The sequence below is a fragment of the Bos javanicus genome, chromosome 15 (genome assembly GCF_032452875.1).
Source record: "Bos javanicus breed banteng chromosome 15, ARS-OSU_banteng_1.0, whole genome shotgun sequence".
NCBI lineage: Eukaryota > Metazoa > Chordata > Mammalia > Artiodactyla > Bovidae > Bos > Bos javanicus.
In genome coordinates this window covers 47,096,869-47,117,007 of record NC_083882.1, presented here as the reverse complement: position 1 = coordinate 47,117,007, position 20,139 = coordinate 47,096,869, and the positions used below count along the sequence as shown (strand labels likewise).

The window sequence follows — 20,139 nt, the reverse complement described above, 5'->3', positions numbered from 1 at the left end:
GTGCTAGGAAAACTGGTCAACCACTTGTAAAAGAATGAAACTAGAGCACTTTCTAACACCATACACAAAAATAAACTCAAAATGGATTAAAGATCTCAACGTAAGACCAGAAACTATAAAACTCCTAGAGGAGAACATAGGCAAAACACTCTCCGACATACATCACAGCAGGATCCTCTATGACACACCTCCCAGAATATTGGAAATAAAAGCAAAAATAAACAAATCGGACCTAATTAAACTTAAAAGCTTCTGCACAACAAAGGAAACAATAAGCAAGGTGAAAAGACAGCCTTCAGAATGGGAGATCAGATCAGATCAGTCGCTCAGTCATGTCCGACTCTTTGCAACCCCATGAATCGCAGCACGCCAGGCCTCCCTGTCCATCACCAACTCCTGGAGTTCACTGAGACTTACGTCCATCGAGTCAGTGATGCCATCCAGCCATCTCATCCTCTGTCGTCCCCTTCTCCTCCTGCCCTCAATCCCTCCCAGCATCAGAGTCTTTTCCAATGAGTCAACCCTTCGCATGAGGTGGCCAAAGTACTGGAGTTTCAGCTTCATCATTCTTTCCAAAAAAATCCCAGGGCTGATCTCCTTCAGAATGGACTGGTTGGATCTCCTTGCAGTCCAAGGGACTCTCAAGAGTCTTCTCCAACACCACAGTTCAAAAGCATCAATTCTTCGGCGCTCAGCCTTCTTCACAGTCCAACTCTCACATCCATACATGACCACAGGAAAAACCATAGCCTTGACTAGACAAACCTTTGTTGGCAAAGTAATGTCTCTGCTTTTGAACATGCTATCTAGGTTGGTCATAACTTTCCTTCCAAGGAGTAAGCGTTTTAATTTCATGGCTGCAGTCCATGTGCAGTGATTTTGGAGCCAGAAAAATAAAGTCTGACACTGTTTCCACTGTTTCCCCATCTATTTCCCATGAAGTGGTGGGACCGGATTCCATGATCTTCGTTTTCTGAATGTTGAGCTTTAAGCCAACCTTTTCACTCTCCACTTTCACTTTCATCAAGAGGCTTTTGAGTTCCTCTTCAGTTTCTGCCATAAGGGTGGTGTCATCTGCATATCTGAGGTTATTGAGATTTCTCCCGGCAATCTTGATTCCAGTTTGTGTTTCTTCCAGTCCAGCGTTTCTCATGATGTACTCTGCATATAAGTTAAATAAGCAGGGTGACAATATACGGCCTTGACGTACTCCTTTTCCTATTTGGAACCAGTCTATTGTTCCATGTCCAGTTCTAACTGTTGCTTCCTGACCTGCATACAAATTTCTCAAGAGGCAGATCAGGTGGTCTGGTATTCCCATCTCTTTCAGAATTTTCCACAGTTTATTGTGATCCACACAGTCAAAGGCTTTGGCATAGTCAATCAAGCAGAAATAGATGTTTTTCTGGAACTCTCTTGCTTTCTCTATGATCCAGCGGATGTTGGCAATTTGATCTCTGGTTCCTCTGCCTTTTCTAAAACCAGCTTGAACATCAGGAAGTTCACGGTTCACATATTGCTGAAGCCTGGCTTGGAGAATTTTGAGCATTACTTTACTAGTGTGTGAGATGAGTGCAATTGTGTGGTAGTTTGAGCATTCTTTGGCATTGCCTTTCTTTGGGATTGGAATGAAAACTGACCTTTTCCAGTCCTGTGGCCACTGCTGAGTTTTCCAAATTTGCTGGCATATTGAGTGCAGCACTTTCACAGGATCATCTTTCATGATTTGGAATAGCTCAACTGGAATAGCAAGTGAAGCAACAGACAAACAACTAATCTCAAAAATATACAAGCAACTCCTACAGCTCAACTCCAGAAAAATAAACGACCCAATCAAAAAATGGGCCAAAGAACTAAATAGACATTTCTCCAAAGAAGACATGCAGATGGCTAACAAACACATGAAAAGATGCTCAACATCACTCATTATCAGAGAAATGCAAATCAAAACCACTATGAGGTATCATTTCATGCCAGTCAGAATGACTGTAATCCAAAAGTCTACAAGCAATAAATGCTGGAGAGGGTGTGGAGAAAAGGGAATCCTCTTACACTGTTGATGGGAATGCAAACTAGTACAGCCACTATGGAGAACACTGTGGAGATTCCTTTAAAAAACTGGAAATAGAACTGCCTTATGAGCCAGCAATCCCACTGCTGGGCATACACACTGAGGAAACCAGAAGGGAAAGAGACACGTGTACCCCAATGTTCATCACAGCACTGTTTATAATAGCCAGGACATGAAAGCAACTAGATGCCCATCAGCAGATGAATGGATAAGAAAGCTGTGGTACATATAATTAATGGAGTATTACTCAGCCATTAAAAAGAATACATTTGAATCAGTTCTAATGAGGTGGATGAAACTGGAGCCTATTATACAGAGTGAAGTAAGCCAGAAAGAAAAACACCAATACAGTATACTAACGCATATATATGGAATTTAGAATGATGGTAACAATAACCCTGTATAGGAGACAGCAAAAGAGACACTGATGTATAGAACAGTCTTTTGGACTCCGTGGGAGAGGGAGAGGGTGGGATGATTTGGGATAATGGCATTGAAATATGTATAATATCATATATGAAACGAGTCGCCAGTCCAGGTTCGATGCACGATACTGGATGCTTGGGGCTGGTGCACTGGGACGACCCAGAGGGATGGTATGGGGAGGGAGGAGGGTTCAGGATGGGGAACACATGTATACCTGTGGCAGATTCATTTTGATATTTGGCAAAACCAATACAATATTGTAAAGTTAAATAAAATAAAATTTAAAAAAATAATAAAAATTTAAAAAAAAAAAAGAAAAAGTTGGCTTAAAGCTCAAGATTCAGAAAACTAAGATCATGACATTTGGTCCTATCACTTCATGGCAAATAGATGGGTAAACAGTGGAAACAATGAGAGACTTTACTCTGGGGGGCTCCAAAATCACTGCAGATAGTGATTGCAGCCATGAAATTAAAAGACACTTACTCCTTGGAATGAAAGTTATGACTAACCTAGACAGCATATTAAAAAGCAGAGACATTACTTTGCCAACAAAGGTCCTTCTAGTCAAGGCTATGGTTTTTCCTGTGGTCATGTATGGATGTGAGAGTTGTACTGTGAAGAAAGCTGAGTGCCAAAGAATTGATGCTTTTGAACTGTGGTGTTGAAGTAGACTCTTGAGAGTCCCTTGGACTGCAAGGAGATCCAACCAGTCCATCCTAAAGGAAATCAGCCCTGGGTGTTCATTGGAAGGACTGATGCTGAAGCTGAAACTCCAGTACTTTGGCCACTTGATGCGGAGAGCTGACTCATTTGAAAAGACCCAGATGCTGGGAAAGATTGAAGGCAGGAGGAGAAGGGGATGACAGAGGATAAGATAGTTGGATGACATCACCGACTCAATGGACATGAGTTTGGGTGGGCTCCAGGAGTTGGTGTTGGACAGGGAGGCCTGGCGTGCAGCAGCTCATGAGGTCGCAAAGAGTCAGATACGACTGAACAACTGAACTGAACTGGATAATGTGTGATCTGCAAAGGACATCAATGATAACTTGAAAATATTTGAATGGTTATCTTTGGCAAAAGGGCAAAACCAGAACCATTGGAGAAAAATCTCAGAGAAACTGAGTTTGGTTAAATGTGAAAGAGTTCTGTCGGTCCAAAGAAAGTTATCTGTCTGCAATTTAAACTGGTCTATGGGGACAGAGTTTGGGGAAAACTTCTTCATCGGTTTTTTTTTTTTTTTTTCCTGAGTCCATGTGCCAGATGTCCAGTGACATACTAATTCAGCATTTGTACACCTTTTATTGCACTGTAGAATTTATAGGCTTCCTCTCTTTCCTGGTCAAGCAAGATGAAAGCCAATTCTCTACTTTCACTAAGTCTCCTAAACAAGAAATGAAATGGGGTCCTCTTCTAGGAAGGCAGAGAGAAGAAAGAAAACTAATTGGCTCCTTATGGATCTGCTTAGGGTTTCTAGATGCTAATGCATCCAAAGTTACCATATCTCTTACCTTGTTATTGCCTTTTTCTTCCTATTTATTGGAGGCTATTAGAAAAGGATCCTTAACTGCCTTGTCATTCTTCATATCTAGATCCAACAGAACCTGTTTTATCTGCCCTTAGCCCTAGAATTTACAGAAGATGTAGAGGGATGAGTCTTTTATGATGTATCAGCTGTAGTAAAACCATGTTGGGAATTTGCTAAATAAATCTTGAGGGTTTTGTGAGCTCCTGTTCCGGGCAGGTCATGGTGGAGAGATTTGACAGAATGTGGTCCACTGGAGAAGGGAATGGCAAACCACTTCAGTATTCTTGCCTTGAGAACCCCATAAACAGTATGAAAATGCAAAATGATAGGATACTGAAAGAGAAACTCCCCAGGTCAGTAGGGGCCCAATATGCTACTGGAGATCAGTGGAGAAATAACTCCAGAAAGAATGAAGGGATGGAGCCAAAGCAAAAACAATACCCAGCTGTGGATGTGACTGGTGATAGAAGCAAGGTCCGATGCTGTAAAGAGCAATATTGCATAGGAACTTGGAATGTCAGGTCCATGAATCAAGGCAAATTGGAAGTGGTCAAACAAGAGATGGCAAGAGTGAATGTCGACATTCTAGGAATCAGCGAACTGAAATAGACTGGAATGGGTGAATTTAACTCAGATGACCATTATATCTACTACTGCGGGCAGGAATCCCTCAGAAGAAATGGAGTAGCCATCATGGTCAACAAAAGAGTCCGAAATGCAGTACTTGGATGCAATCTCAAAAACGACAGAATGATCTCTGTTCGTTTCCAAGGCAAACCATTCAATATCACAGTAATCCAAGTCTATGCCCCAACCAGTAACGCTGAAGAAGCTAAAGTTGAACGGTTCTATGAAGACCTACAAGACCTTTTAGAACTAACACCCAAAAAAGATGTCCTTTTCATTATAGGGGACTGGAATGCAAAAGTAGGAAGTCAAGAAACACCTGGAGTAACAGGCAAATTTGGCCGTGGAATACGGAATGAAGCAGGGCAAAGACTGATAGAGTTTTGTCAAGAAAATGCACTGGTCATAGCAAACACCCTCTTCCAACAACACAAGAGAAGACTCTATACATGGACATCACCAGATGGTCAACACCGAAATCAGATTGATTATATTCTTTGCAGCCAAAGATGGAGAAGCTGTATACAGTCAGCAAAAACAAGACCAGGAGCTGACTGTGGCTCAGACCATGAACTCCTTATTGCCAAATTCAGACTTAAATTGAAGAAAGTAGGGAAAACCACTAGACCATTCAGGTATGACCTAAATCAAATCCCTTATGATTATACAGTGGAAGTGAGAAATAGATTTAAGGGCCTAAATCTGATAGATAGAGTGCCTCTTGAACTATGGAATGAGGTTCGTGACATTGTACAGGAGACAGGGATCAAGACCATTCCCATAGAAAAGAAATGCAAAAAAGCAAAATGGCTGTCTAGGGAGGCCTTACAAATAGCTGTGAAAAGAAGAGAAGTGAAAAGCAAAGGAGAAAAGGAAAGATATAAACATCTGAATGCAGAGTTCCAAAAAATAGCAAGAAGAGATAAGAAAGCCTTCTTCAGTGATCAATGCAAAGAAATAGAGGAAAACAACAGAATGGGAAAGACTAGGGATCTCTTCAAGAAAATCAGAGATACCAAAGGAACATTTCATGCAAAGATGGGCTCGATAAAGGACAGAAATGATATGGACCTAACAGAAGCAGAAGATATTAAGAAGAGATGGCAAGAATACACAGAAGAACTGTACAAAAAAGATCTTCATGACCCAGATAATCACGATGGTGTGATCACTGACCTAGAGCCAGACATCCTGGAATGTGAAGTCAAGTGGGCCTTAGAAAGCATCACTACAAACAAAGCTAGTGGAGGTGATGGAATTCCAGTGGAGCTATTCCAAATCCTGAAAGATGATGTTGTGAAAGTGCTGCACTCAATATGCCAGCAAATTTGGAAAACTCAGCAGTGGCCACAGGACTGGAAAAGGTCAGTTTTCATTCCAATCCCAAAGAAAGGCAATGCCAAAGAATGCTCAAACTACCACACAATTGCACTCATCTCACACACTAGTAAAGTAATGCTCAAAATTCTCCAAGCCAGGCTTCAGCAATATGTGAACCGTGAACTTCCTGATGTTCAAGCTGGTTTTAGAAAAGGCAGAGGAAGCAGAGATCAAATTGCCAACATCCACTGGATTGTGGAAAAAGCAAGAGAGTTCCAGAAAAACATCTATTTCTGCTTGATTGACTATGCCAAAGCCTTTGACTGTGTGGATCACAATAAACTGTGGAAAATTCTGAAAGAGATGGGAATACCAGACCACCTGATCTGCCTCTTGAGAAATTTGTATGCAGGTCAGGAAGCAACAGTTAGAACTGGACATGGAACAACAGACTGGTTCCAAATAGGCAAAGGAGTTCGTCAAGGCTGTATATTGTCACCCTGTTTATTTAACTTCTATGCAGAGTACATCATGAGAAGCGCTGGACTGGAAGAAACACAAGATTTCCAGGAGAAATCTCAATAACCTCAGATATGCAGATGACACCACCCTTATGGCAGAAACTGAAGAGGAACTCAAAAGCCTCTTGATGAAAGTGAAAGTGGAGAGTGAAAAGGTTGGCTTAAAGCTCAACATTCAGAAAACGAAGATCATGGCATCCAGTCCCACCACTTCATGGGAAATAGATGGGGAAACAGTGGAAACAGTGTCAGACTTTATTTTTCTGGGCTCCAATATCACTGCAGATGGTGACTGCAGCCATGAAATTAAAAGATGCTTACTCCTTGGAAGGAAAGTTATGACCAACCTAGATAGCATATTGAAAAGCAGAGACATTACTTTGCCAACAAAGGTTTGTCTAGTCAAGGCTATGGTTTTTCCTGTGGTCATGTATGATGTGAGAGTTGGACTGTGAAGAAGGCTGAGCGCCGAAGAATTGATGCTTTTGAACTGTGGTGTTGGAGAAGACTCTTGAGAGTCCCTTGGACTGCAAGGAGATCCAACCAGTCCATTCTGAAGGAGATCAGCCCTGGGATTTCTTTGGAAGGAATAATGCTGAGGCTTAAACTCCAGTACTTTGGCCACCTCATGCAAAGGGTTGACTCATCGGAAAAGACTCTGATGCTGGGAGGGATTGGGGGCAGGAGGAGAAGGGGACGACACGACAGAGGATGAGATGGCTGGATGGCATCACTGACTCGATGGACGTGAGTCTGGGTGAACTCCAAGAGTTGGTGATGGACAGGGAGGCCTGGCGTGCTGCGATTCATGGGGTCGCAAAGAGTCGGACACAACTGAGCTACTTATCTGATCTGATTTGATTCCTCTCCTACCCTTTTTCTTAGACCCAGATGGGAAAAGGTAACTTGGGAAGCAGAGACTTGACGGGTAAAAAGCTGAGTCCTTTGGGAACTGTGTCATATTATGCTCCTGCAGGTAGGGAGTTAACATGTGAAAAATGGGCTGGTTTGAAACTAAGGTAAGAAATTGCCCAGAAGCCAAGGATCTGGTGCATAAGCCCTGACACACAAACCTGTTGAAAATGGAGAAAAAGAGACTACAGAGTCTTTATTACAGTAAGTCCAATGTTTTGAGTGCTTTCTGAGTGACCTAAACTACTTAAGTTCTTTATATAATTTTTCTCATTGAATCATCTCTCTTGGATATGGATGAGCAACTCTTTGGAGTAGAAACTATTATCCCTACTGTGTGTAGGGGGTAGCTAGAGAGATGGAAACGTCCCCAAAGGTACACAGTTAGGCTACATTTATAGCTACATCCGTCTGACTTCAATGTCTATGTTCTAAATGACCCTTTCCCACTGTCACCACTAATCTGATGAATGTGACTGTAAGTATTGAATTCCTAAACAAAATCCTAGCACATCAAGTTCAGAAAACTGTTAAGATTTATTTAACTAATAAATATATTTATCCCCTAAAGAGTGAAGAGAAAGAAAAGGAAATCTGACAATCTAATTTAAGACATCAAGGTTGTGAATTAAATAAAGGAATAAAATCATTCAAATCACAAACAGATTTGAATCACAGCTCTGGCATTTGCTGTTTGCGTGCTGCTACTGCTACGTGGCTTCAGTCATGTCCGACTCTGTGCGACCCCATAGACGGCAGCCCACCAGGCTCCCCTGTCCCTGGGATTCTCCAGGCAAGAACACTGGAGTGGGTTACCATTTCCTTCTCCAATGCATGAAAGTGAAAAGTGAAAGTGAAGTCGCTCAGTCGTGTCCGACTCTTAGCGACCCCATGGACTGCAGCCTACCAGGCTCCTCCATCCATGGGATTTTCCAGGCAAGAGTACTGGAGTGGGGTGCCACTGCCTTCCCCGGCTGTTTGCATGACCCACCCATTAAACAAACACTAACTATATCTTGTGATCCACAAACTGTCTTGGACACTGAATATTAGATTGGCCAAACAGCTTGTTTGGGTTCTTCCGTAATAGCATATGGAAACCCAAACGAACTTTTTGACCAACCCAATACAATGGTAAATAAGCAAATGTGGTCCTTGCCTTCATCAAGAGTGCATTCTAATTATATGGTTGTTAAAAGAAAATGGCATCTCTAAATGTATTTATTTGAATAATTTCTAAGACACATTGTTTAGCAAAGAAGCAAGAGGCAAAAACAGTATGTAGAATGCTATACAAAATAATTTTGCAATGCTATACCAAGAATATAATATAAATAAGTGTGTATATATATACACAATTTATTATATGTTCTTAGATGAAATCAAATTACCTCTGAAAGGATACACAACAAACCTGTAAGAGTAGTTCTTTCTGAGAAAGACAAATTTGTCAAACTTGGCAGATGGGTAAATGGTATGTTAGAGATTACTGGTTATTTACCCAATACCTCCATTCTTCCTTAATAACAAAAAACATTATTTTATTTGGGTACCCACGTATAGCACCAAAATACTACACCTCTCAGATTTCAAATGTTAGTAGATGTAATTTGGCAAACTTTCCAAGAAAACTCTCTAAAGTGAACTAATTTAGCTGAGGAATGAAGGTCATTTGCCCTCTTTCCTTCCACATAGAACAGGCACAGGACTGATGCCTGAATTTCTAGTAAGCACCTTAAACTATCAGTAACATTGAGGATGAACATTAGATTCTAAGCATGGTAAAGCAGAAATAGAGAAACAGTGAAGCTCTGGTTTCAGTCCTAGATGTCCATTTCTGAGACTCTTCTACATGGAAGAAAAAGTATTTTCTATTTTGTTTAGGCCATAATTATTTAGGTTTTCTAACATATGCAGTTAGAAATAAAACTGATATGGAAAATTAATTATTTTTACTGAATACCTTTAACTTTTAAAACTTTGAACTATGTGTATATATTTTCTATTTTTTAATTAAATATGCTTTTAATTTTATTCTTTTGATCATACAATTAAAATGTAGAAAGCTTTGGTAATTTTACAAAAGAAAATTCTGTAAAATTTATGAAAGAAAAAATTTACAAAAGAAAATATACAGAATCCTGTCAAAAGCCATCATAGAACATTACTGTGGGAGCATTACTTTAGATAAGTTGTTGAATCAAAATGGCCTTAAGGAAGAGAGGTATGAATGGGAAGAAAAACAAGAGTAGAAGCAGAGAAGCCAGTCAGAAGACTGTTACTTGCCCAGACAAGATGGTGGCCGGGACCAGACTGGTGGCAGAGGAAATGATTGAGGGGACAAATTTTGGAGGAATAGTCAAATAAATATACTGATGAATTAGAAAATGAGGCATTCAGTGTAGAAATCAAATATAATTCTAGGATTCTCTTTGATAACCTAGTAGACATGGACCCATTTACTATAATGGTATCACATAGTGAGATTTCTGGGAATTGTTGAGCTTACATTTGAAGTTGATAATGATAAATTTAATGTGAAATCAACAAGTTACTCAGGGGATTTTTTTTCTAGAAAGCTTCAATCTTCCACAAAGGAAATAGATATTTAGATTTAGTCAGTGTTTGGGTTATTTCAAGCAACTACAATGGAGGAAGAGAACAAAGGAGGTCAGATTATTTACAAGAGCATAATTGCATGATGGGCCGTACATGCTCAGCTTGAGAAGTTAAGAAAAAAGAAAAATAATAAAATGAAGGAAATTTTTTTCTGTGGCTTGGTAGTCTTGATGTTCAACAATTGTGACTGCATTAAGGATAGTTAAAAATTTGAGCCTGCAGTTAGAAGGTGATAGTCAGAAAGTAGGATGTTTCAAATCTAAGTTTTAGAGATGAATCAGCCACAAAAATGAGATAAATCAAAAACTGGTAGTTTAAACAAGAAAGACTAAGTTTTGAGTACAGGCTGAACTAAGTATTCAAGCATTTCCAGTTTTCCCAGCTAAGGGATGCCCACTGTATGAAAATCACATTCTGATGAAAAATAAATGTATGTAAGTGAAGTAAATAATAAGAGGGATACATATAGTATACACACAGTATAATTTCTTAAACTAAGGATAAATCTGAGAAAAGTTTTGGAGAAGTTTAGACATCAGATAAAGAATATATTCAATAGAGAAATAATCTGATAAACAGACTTTAGCCTGTAGCCTCTCACTGATTTTAGACAAATAATTTAGTTAGGCAATACATAATTCATTTCATTTCTTTGTTGTCTCATCTGATGCATCTGCCGACACCATCACCTGGGAGCCACCTTGCATTAGAAAATGAGCAGAAATTTATTCCAGTGCCCTTTATAAATTTGTCTGGGATTGGTGTAATTGTAGTAGTCTGCTACTTGTATGGAGCTTCCTGATGCTTTATGTTGCACTGGAGGATTGAGTGCATGGATAATAGATAATAATGAGGAGAGCTGATAACAACTCAGGGCAAGCAGGGAAGGAGCTGTTTCTGCCGGGAACTCAGCACAGCTCTACTCTTGTGCTGCGAGGTGTACACCTGGAACGCAATAGGACTGTGCATAGAGGGCACCGGAACCGACTGATGGCCAAACCAAGATTTCAAAAGGGATACTGTAGTCCAGCCCTACACAGTGAAAGAGCTGCTTTGTAGTTCCCAGCCTTCTCTTCATTTTTACTGGTTCCCATGAGTTCCTAACTGATGACCTTTAAATAGGTCCCTGAATTCACTGACTTCTCACATTTGTTTTCTACTTATAAACACTCATGTGTTTTTCCCACAAATCCAACATTAATCGTTCAAATTCTCACTCTGAACAATATAGTCCAATCAATAACTTTTCATTTTTCCTATATTACAAAATAATACATTGACATTCTAGCATTCAAATTATGATATTGTACATCATTTAAAGTCATCCAGTAAAATCTTAGAACCCATTAGAAATAACTGGTATAAACAATCAGTTGTGTGCTTTTCATCTATTTTTATGTGTATGTTAAGATCTTATATATAAATATTCTTATATATGATACCTTATACATAAAACATAAAATACTTTATATATAAAATGTAAAATATCTTATACATAAAATATAAAATATATATAAAATATGATCTTATATATATAGACTATATATATATACACATATATATATATATATATTCTTGCCATCTCTATAATGAATACACAGAATAGAGCAGGAATACACAGAAGAACTATACAAAAAAGATCTTCATGACCCAGATAACCACAATGGTGTGATCACTCACCTAGAGCCAGACATCCTGGAATGCGAAGTCAAGTGGCCCTTAGGAAGCATTACTACGAACAAAGCTAATGGAGGTGATGGAATTCCAGCTGAGCTATTTCAAATCCTAAAAGATTCTGCTGCGAAAGTGCTGCACTCAATATGCCAGCAAATATGGAAAACTCAGCAGTGGCCACAGGACTAGAAAAGGTCAGTTTCAAAGAAAGGCGATGCCAAAGAATGCTCAAACTACCTCACAATTGCCCTCATCTCACACACCAGCAAAGCAATGCTCAAAATTCTCCAAGCCAGGCTTCAACAGTACGTGAACGGAGAACTTCCAATGTTCAAGCTGGATTTAGAAAAGGCAGAAGAACCAGAGATCAAATTGCCAACATCCGCTGGATCATAGAAAAAGCAAGGGAATTCCAGAAAAACATCTACTTCTTTATTGAGTATGCCAAAGCCTTTGACTGTGTGGATCACAACAAACTGTGGAAAATTCTTCAAGAGATGGGAAAACCAGACCACCTTAACTGCCTCCTGAGAAATCTGTATGCAGGTCAAGAAACAACAGTTAAAACTGGACATGCAACAGACTGGTTCCAAATCAGGAAAGGAGTACATCAAGGCTATTTATTGTCACCCTGCTTATTTAACTTACATGCAGAGTACATCGTGTGAAATGCTGGACTGGATGAAGCACAAGCTGGAATCAACATTGCCAGGAGAAATATCAATAACCTTAGATACACAGATGACACCACCCTTATGACAGAAAGCAAAGAGGAACAGAGGAGCCTCTTTATGAAAGCGAAAGGAGAGTGAAAAAGCTGGCTTAAAACTCAACATTCAAAAAACAAAGATCATGGCATCCAGTCCCATCACTTCATGGCAAATAGATATGGAAACACTCAGAAACTTTATTTTCTTGGGTTCCAAAATCACTGCAGATGGTGACTGCAGCCATGAAATTTTTATAAAAGATGCTTGCTCCTTGGAAAAAAAACTATGACCAACCTAGACAGCATATTGAAAAGCAGAGACATTACTTTGCCTACAAAGGTCCATCTAGTCAAAGCTATGGTTTTTCCAGTAGTTGTGTATGGATGTGAGGTTCAGAGTGTAAAGAAAGCTGAGCACTGAAGAACTGATGTTTTTGAACTGTGGTGTTGAATAAGACCCTTGCATGTCCCTAGAATAGCAAGGAGATCAAACCAGTCAATCCTAAAGGAAATCAATACTGAATATTCATTGAAAGGACTGATGGTAAAGTTGAAACTCCAGTACTTTGGCCACCTAATCCGAAGAACTGACCTTTTGGAAAAGACCCTGATGCTGGGAAAGATTGAAGGCGGGAGGAGAAGGGGATGACAGAGGATGAGATGGTTGGATGGCATCACCAACTCAATGGACATGAGTTTGAGCAAGTTCCAGGAGTTGGTGATGGAAAGGGAAGCCTGATGTGCTGCAATCAATGGAGTCACAAAGGGTCGGACACAACTGAGCGACTGAACTGAACTGAAGATCTTATATATGTATATATGATATTATCATATATATACATTTATATCATATCATTTATATCCCATGCTTTTACACTAGCTAGGCAAAATCATTTTATAAATCATGAGTTTGTAGTATGCTTTATTATCTAATCTAAGGTGCAACTTGAATCTTTTTTAATTGGAGAATAATTGCTTTACAATGTTGTGTTAGTCTCTGCTGTACAGCAAAATAAGTCAGCTATATGTATACACATTTCCCCTCCCTCTTGAGCCTCCCTAACATCCCCACCATCCCACCCCCTAGGTCACAGAGCCCCAAACTGAGCTCCCTGTTCTATACAGCAGCTTCCCAGTAGCTAGCTATTTTACACATGGTAGTATAGTTATGTCAATGATACTCTCTCAATTCATCCCACCCTCTCTTTACCCTCCCACTGTGTCCACAGACCTATTCTTTATGTCTGTGTCTCTATTTCTGCCCTGCAAAATAGGTTATATTTTTCTAAACAGATTTCACATATATGTGTTAACATGAATGCTGTTAAAATCTCTCTTCCATTTAATGAGACTTTCACCTTCCATATACATTTAAGAAAAACTGTAACAAACATTCCTCTGAAAATCTTGATGGAGTGTTTCTTGAAATTTCATTGAATTTATCAATTAATATGGGGAGAACTGACATCTTTAAAATGTTCATATGTTATTTTCCACATAAATTGTTTTCTCTACTTTTAAGGTGTAAAAGTAAAGTGGAAGTTTCACTTAAATAGCTTAGTATAATTTTTAAATTATGTCCTTAAAGGTCTTGTGTATTTTTTATGATGCCAATTTCTACATATTAATAAATTCCTCTTGTGGTAAGTGTCATGTTTATTTCTAATATTTTTGGATAATTTTTACTGATATAAAGAAAACTATTGAAGGACTTCTCTGGTGGTCCAGTGGTAAAGAATCCTTCTTCCAATGTAAGGACGGGTTTGATCCCCTGTCATAGAACTAAGCCCACATGCCTGGATCAACTAAGCCCATGCACCACAACTAGAGAAGCCCGTGCTCAGCAATGAAGACCCAGTGCAGCCAAAATTTTTTTTTAAAAAAGGAAAAAAGAAAACTACTAATTTTTTCAAGTTTATCTTATCTTTGAACATCTTACTAAATATATAACTAATTCTAAAAATTGTTCATTGTTTTAAATTATTATACCATATAAAAATATAAAAATCACGTTAATTTAATCATTTTTATTCTGATCCTTAAAATCCCTTTTACTTTCCTGATGTATTTTGTGGGTTAGGACTTCGTCTTTTACATTGAACTGTAACACTGATAAGGGCATTCAGCTGTGTTCCTTTTGGGACATTGCCCTTGGTAAAAGGGGCTGCCTCCTCCAATGTTATGCTCCCTCCCTGGGGCAACCCCCATCCAATGAATAGTTGATGAGAGAAGAAAAAGGCCTGGCACACATACCTCAGTTTAGAAAAGTCTGAAGGTGAAGGTGAAAGTTGTTCAGTCGTGCCTGACTTTTTGTGACCCCATGGACTGTAGCCCTCCAGGCTCCTCTGTCCATGGAATTCTCCAGGCAGAATAGTAGAGTGGGTTGCCATTCCCTTCTCCAGGGCATCTTCCTGACCCAGGGATTGAACCTATGTCTCCTGCATTGCAGGCAGATTCTTTACCATCTGAGCCATCAGGAAAGACCCAGAAAACTCTGAAAGGCCATCCCAACCTCCCTTTGAAGAGGTTATGTGAGTTCTTGCTTTTGTTTTCTCAGATATTTTTGAATAGTTTCCACACAAGAATTCATTGATCAGTACTCTTGAATACTTTACGGGAGCCCTTCTGCAGATTTTTGGAGTTCTCATTCTAGGCAGTTCTCTTTTCTCCAGTACTCTGCCCTGTGAATTCTTAGCTGCCTTAGGATCCCCTGACCCCCATGTCCTCAACACAGGAAGACTGTCAGGCTACATTTAAGTTCACCCTCCCTTTGACATAGTCTGGAATTCCTCCTCAGAATGCTCAACACTCTTTCTCCAGTAAAAGGGACTTAGCTCATTTACTTCCTATCCTCCATTGCCTAATGTCCAATGCCTTCAGAACTATTGTTTCACATATTTTTGTCCAATTTTGCTGTTGTTTCAAGTGAGAGGATAAATCTTGACTTTGTTTGCTCCATATTTACAAGCTAAAGTCCCTCATAACTATGTATAATCATACTGAACAAGCAGATGAAAGCACCATCCCACTTCTGATACCTCCCTGGGTTCAGGGTTGGATTTATGACTGCATAAGCCCTCTACCCTCCCCACAGCCAGAGGAGACACGTTTTACATCTGAAGACTTAGTATCTTAAGGGGACTATGCACCACAATAAAAGAGGGTATACTTCTGGGGGAACCTGAAGTTATAGTGATTTGGGAGCGCTAAAATATAGCCAGGAAGTTTGAAGAAAATAGATTTTAGGACTGGAGGAAGGGCAGTGGCATTGTAAAAATGTGAAATTAAGTGAGATGTGACTAATTCAGGACCTTCAAGTTTAAGGATGACACTTAGATTCATTTTTAAGTGGAAAATCTATGAAAATTTTCTTCCTTGTGTATACGGACAATAGTATGTGTACTCAGAATTAATATGAGTGTCTCAGGAAAAAGCATGTAACTATAAATCTTTTATTCATGGAGTCAAAGGGCTAAGTAAAGATAACTGCATGACCAGGCCTCCAGGTCAACCGTGTTTGACTCTCGGGAACCAGTCTCTGTCTTCACTCATAAGAAGATAACTTTAGGCCAAAATTCCTTGAACAACCAAGGTTAGAGATAATAAAATCCACAGAAGTGTCAGCATGAAATACAGACATTTTTCTCTCCATCTCACATATCCAATTGTTAATCAAGTTCTGTTCATTCTTTAAAGAAATTCCTCTGAAATACTTTCTAACCACGTTTTCATGCTTTTTGCAAAGAAATCAAGCAGCGCTCCACCCACCCCCTAACCAGCTCTCCAGCTTTCACCATTTTTTTTCTTTTTAATACTCTAACACCATAGAGTATACACTTTTTCATCTAGTATTTGTAGTTTACTAGTCAAGAGACAATTCAAAAATAAAGATAGTATTAGTTGAAAGCAAGGTACTAGTACTATCTACATTTCAAAGGCCTTTAATAATTTTGGAATCTATTCACTGGAACTAGTGTTTGAGGACCTCTTAATAGAGTGGCCCTTGCTTTTATTCTATGGAATTTTGCAAATAAGAATTATATCTGACCTTTAGGAAAGCCCATAGGATAAGCTCAAACCCTAAGTTCCCAACTACCAATGTAAATAATGACATCTCTGCCTACCAACTACAATAATATATTATGTTTTCTCACCCATTTTCACTAGATTGTGAATCCAGAAATTTAACCATATGCCATACTTGTACTCTCCTCTTGAGTGCAGCTCCAGACCAGATGGCACATGGTTTTAAGTTAACAGAAGGTCTCCATAAACCACCACACTCAGTTTATCCATTCCTCACATTTCTGGTCTTCTCATTCCCCACTTCTACCTTCACTTGGGTCCTTAGTACCCAGCCTTTCCATAAAGAGTTTCCATAAAACATATGAGGATTCTGTTGGGCATAAGCAGTACCATTATGAATATTATCCTTTTGTAACAGAAGCTGGAACAGTCATGATGAGATAAAGATGGTGATCTCTCTGAGCTCTGTGCCTCTGCTTAGCTCTCCCTGATTCTCAAGAGAGAGGATCTAGAGAGAATATACTTATCAGCTGGAGGTTCACAAAAACGTCCCAGAGATCATGGCCTGAAGAGCAGAACTAGAGCTTCAGTTGTATCTGAGGAAAGAATGCTGTGTCATGAAGGACTCTGGAGTCAGAGACCTGCACTTGTATTGATGCTTTACCACTCACCAGATGTGACCTTTTTCAACATTTTTCCATAAATTATTGTTTTCTAATACATAAAGTGGAATAGTAATCCCTGTCCTGTAGTATTTTTATGAAGATGAGATTATTTAAATATATAATATTTAGATACAAAGTTAGGTACCTAAGAATATTAGTTTTACCCACTCTATGCAAATGAATTTTGATACCAGAAGGACAGAAACTGGGTAGGAAATGTTCACTATCAAGCATTAGTTTGCTTTCTGGAATCACAAATCCTGAAATAGAAACAGAGGAAATAGTAATAGGTGTTTCCACAGAAGGCCTTCTTCTGTGTGTTTAAAACCCCCTATGCAACAACTTCTGAAACCCCTGCTTTAACTCTTTGGTTTGAAACCCATATACAATAGGGTTCAAGGCAGGGGGTATGAGGTGATGAAGGATATTGAGCAGGATCAGGATGTCCATGGGGACCCTCTTTCTGGCCACATTTGTCAACACCACAACCAGAAGGATGGTGCTGAAGAAGAGAATGAGGATGAAGTGGGAGCCACACGTGCTCAGAGCCTTGACAGCAGCCCCCTCGGTCTTGAGCTTGAACACAGCTCTTAAGATAAAGATATAGGAGATGAAGATGAGGATGAAATCTGAGCCTAGTAAAGTCCAACCAGCCACAGACTGATAGATTCTGTTCACGGTGATATTGTCACAGGAGAGTCTGGACACAGACAGGTTGGCACAGATGCAGTTCTCAATGACATTTTTCCCACAATAGCGGAGCCGGGCAGAGAGAATAGGAACAGGTGAAAGCAGCAAAGCATTCCGAGCTATGATGAAAGCACTAGCCTTGGCCACAAATTGGTCAGAGATGATGGATGGGTATCGTAGTGGGTGGCAGATGGCCACATAGCGGTCATAGGCCATGACCATGAATGTGCAGGACTCCATGGGGAGGAAACTGTTCATGATGAACATCTGGAGGAAGCAGGCAGAGAAGCTGATGGACCTGAGGTCAAACCAGAAGATGGCCAGGACCTTGGGGATGACAGTGAGGCAGAGCACCATGTCCAGGAGGGAGAGAAGGCTGAGCAGGTAGTACATGGGCTCATGCAGAGAGGCCTCCAGCCGGATGGTGATCAGGAGGGTGGTGTTGGCCCCCATGGCCAGGAGGAAGAGGAAGCTGAAGGGTAAGGCCAGCCAGTGCTGCCAACTCTGGTAGTTAGGGAAGCAGATGAGGAGGAATTTGGAGGCTGGAGCAGAGGAGTAGTTACTGGGTGATGTCATGAGGTAAATCCTAAACTGAGGAGATTTTATTTGGGTTTATGTATGGTAAGGCACAGGAATTAGGTCAATAAAAAACAAAACTCCCAAAATATTCTCTAGCACTTACTCATCCAGAAAACTGATGAGATATAGACGAACAATCCCAAATAAAGGCAAAGTTTTCTAAAGCTACATATTAATGGTGGGAGAGCCTGGCAAATTATTGCTAAAGTTAAATGGAAAAGCAATAAGACAAATAAGCCACAAAATTTAAAAGAAAATAAGAAGAATCACTGCATTAAAACATACTGTAAAGCTATAAAAAATTTTCCAAGGGACAGTGACCAAAGCAAATTGGCTAATTATGGATCCCATAGGCCAGAAATGCTCACTAGTTTACAGATTAATCTATAATTTATAAAGATGTCAGAAAATCACATTTAACTATAGGTCTTTTTGGTGAGTATTGCTGACATAATTTATTAGATAGTAGTTTAAAAAATTAGTTTTTCCTCACTTTTTAGTCACACACCAAAGTAAATTGGAGATGGAAAAATTTATACTCTCAATTCTATGATCATGAGTACTCAGCCACTTCAGTACTGTCTGACTCTTTGGACTGTAGCCTATGTACCCTATGGACTGTACCCTATGGACTGTAGCCCACCAGTGTCCTCAGTCTAAGGGATTCTCCAGGCAAGAATACTGGAGTGGGTTGCCATTCCCTTCTCCAGGGGATCTTCCTGACCCAGGGATCAAACCCATGTCTCATGTCTCCTGCACTGGCAGGCAGATTCTTTACCATTAGCACCATCTGGGAAGCATCCCCCAGTCTGTAACATACCCTTTACAAATCTTAGTCTCTGATTCATCCACTTCTCTGTCCTCATTCCTTCCTTACATCATAGAGAACTATTTTAATTAAGTTCATCCTTCTGCTACCTGGATTTCACTGAGAAGAGTGTACTTAGTGTAAAGGGTAATAAAGGAGGGGAAAAGAAGGAATAAGTACAGAGAAAAAAAGGATCAGATGCCTGGAAGTACTGTCAGGTAGAAGTATAGAAACAAATTTAAGTTGATGTTTTTTTATATTCAGGTGATAAGAATGATTAAAAACTAACTCTTACTTGAAGAAGTAACACTAATTAGAGGGAAAATGATAATTATTCTCTGCTTTGCTCTGGTTCAACCATGTTTAGAACACAGTGTGCAGTTCAGTGCACCTTGATTTAAGGGACATTTTTGAAACTTTACCACCTAGAAGAAGATTTCCAGGATAAATGGGACTTGAGAACTCATAATGAGGGACAATTTAGGAAAGTGAAGCTATTTTGTGTGATGTAAACATGCCATTGACTTTTAAGAGGAAGAGAAAAACTAAGACCACTAAGGAGAAAAATTACAGAGAAATCTATTTCTGTTTAATGTGAATCATGTATAATAATTAGAGGAGACTTTTTAGTTAACACTACTCTGCTGGAACATGTTGGGTGAAAGCAATAATCAAATCTCCTCACCAGTTTCCTCACTGAACTCATGGGCTCGGTGCCCAATGTCATACTAAACTCCAAACAATCTCCCATCCTTTCTTTTTCTAAAGTCCCTTAGACTGTTTTTCTGAGCAAGCCAAATGGATTTTAGACATACTTGAATGAAATTCCCAGCCATAGGATCCCTTGTATTTAATGATATGGGATTGCTGAGACTATACAAGATCATTCTCTTCCAAAAGGAACCTAGAATTTCTGAATTTCATCCATCCAGTACCACCAGCCTTTCTCTTCTGTTATCAA

At 39.5% G+C, this 20,139-nt stretch overlaps 1 protein-coding gene across 1 annotated transcript; it reads right to left on the bottom strand.

Annotated features, from left to right (window-relative positions):
* Window positions 1-17,361: 17,361 nt before the first annotated feature.
* On the bottom strand, window positions 17,362-18,518 carry LOC133261225 (olfactory receptor 56A1). The gene has a single exon (XM_061439738.1). It carries the CDS (start codon window positions 18,365-18,367, stop codon window positions 17,423-17,425), a length of 945 nt encoding a protein of 314 aa, XP_061295722.1. The 5' UTR covers window positions 18,368-18,518; the 3' UTR covers window positions 17,362-17,422.
* Window positions 18,519-20,139: the final 1,621 nt, after the last annotated feature.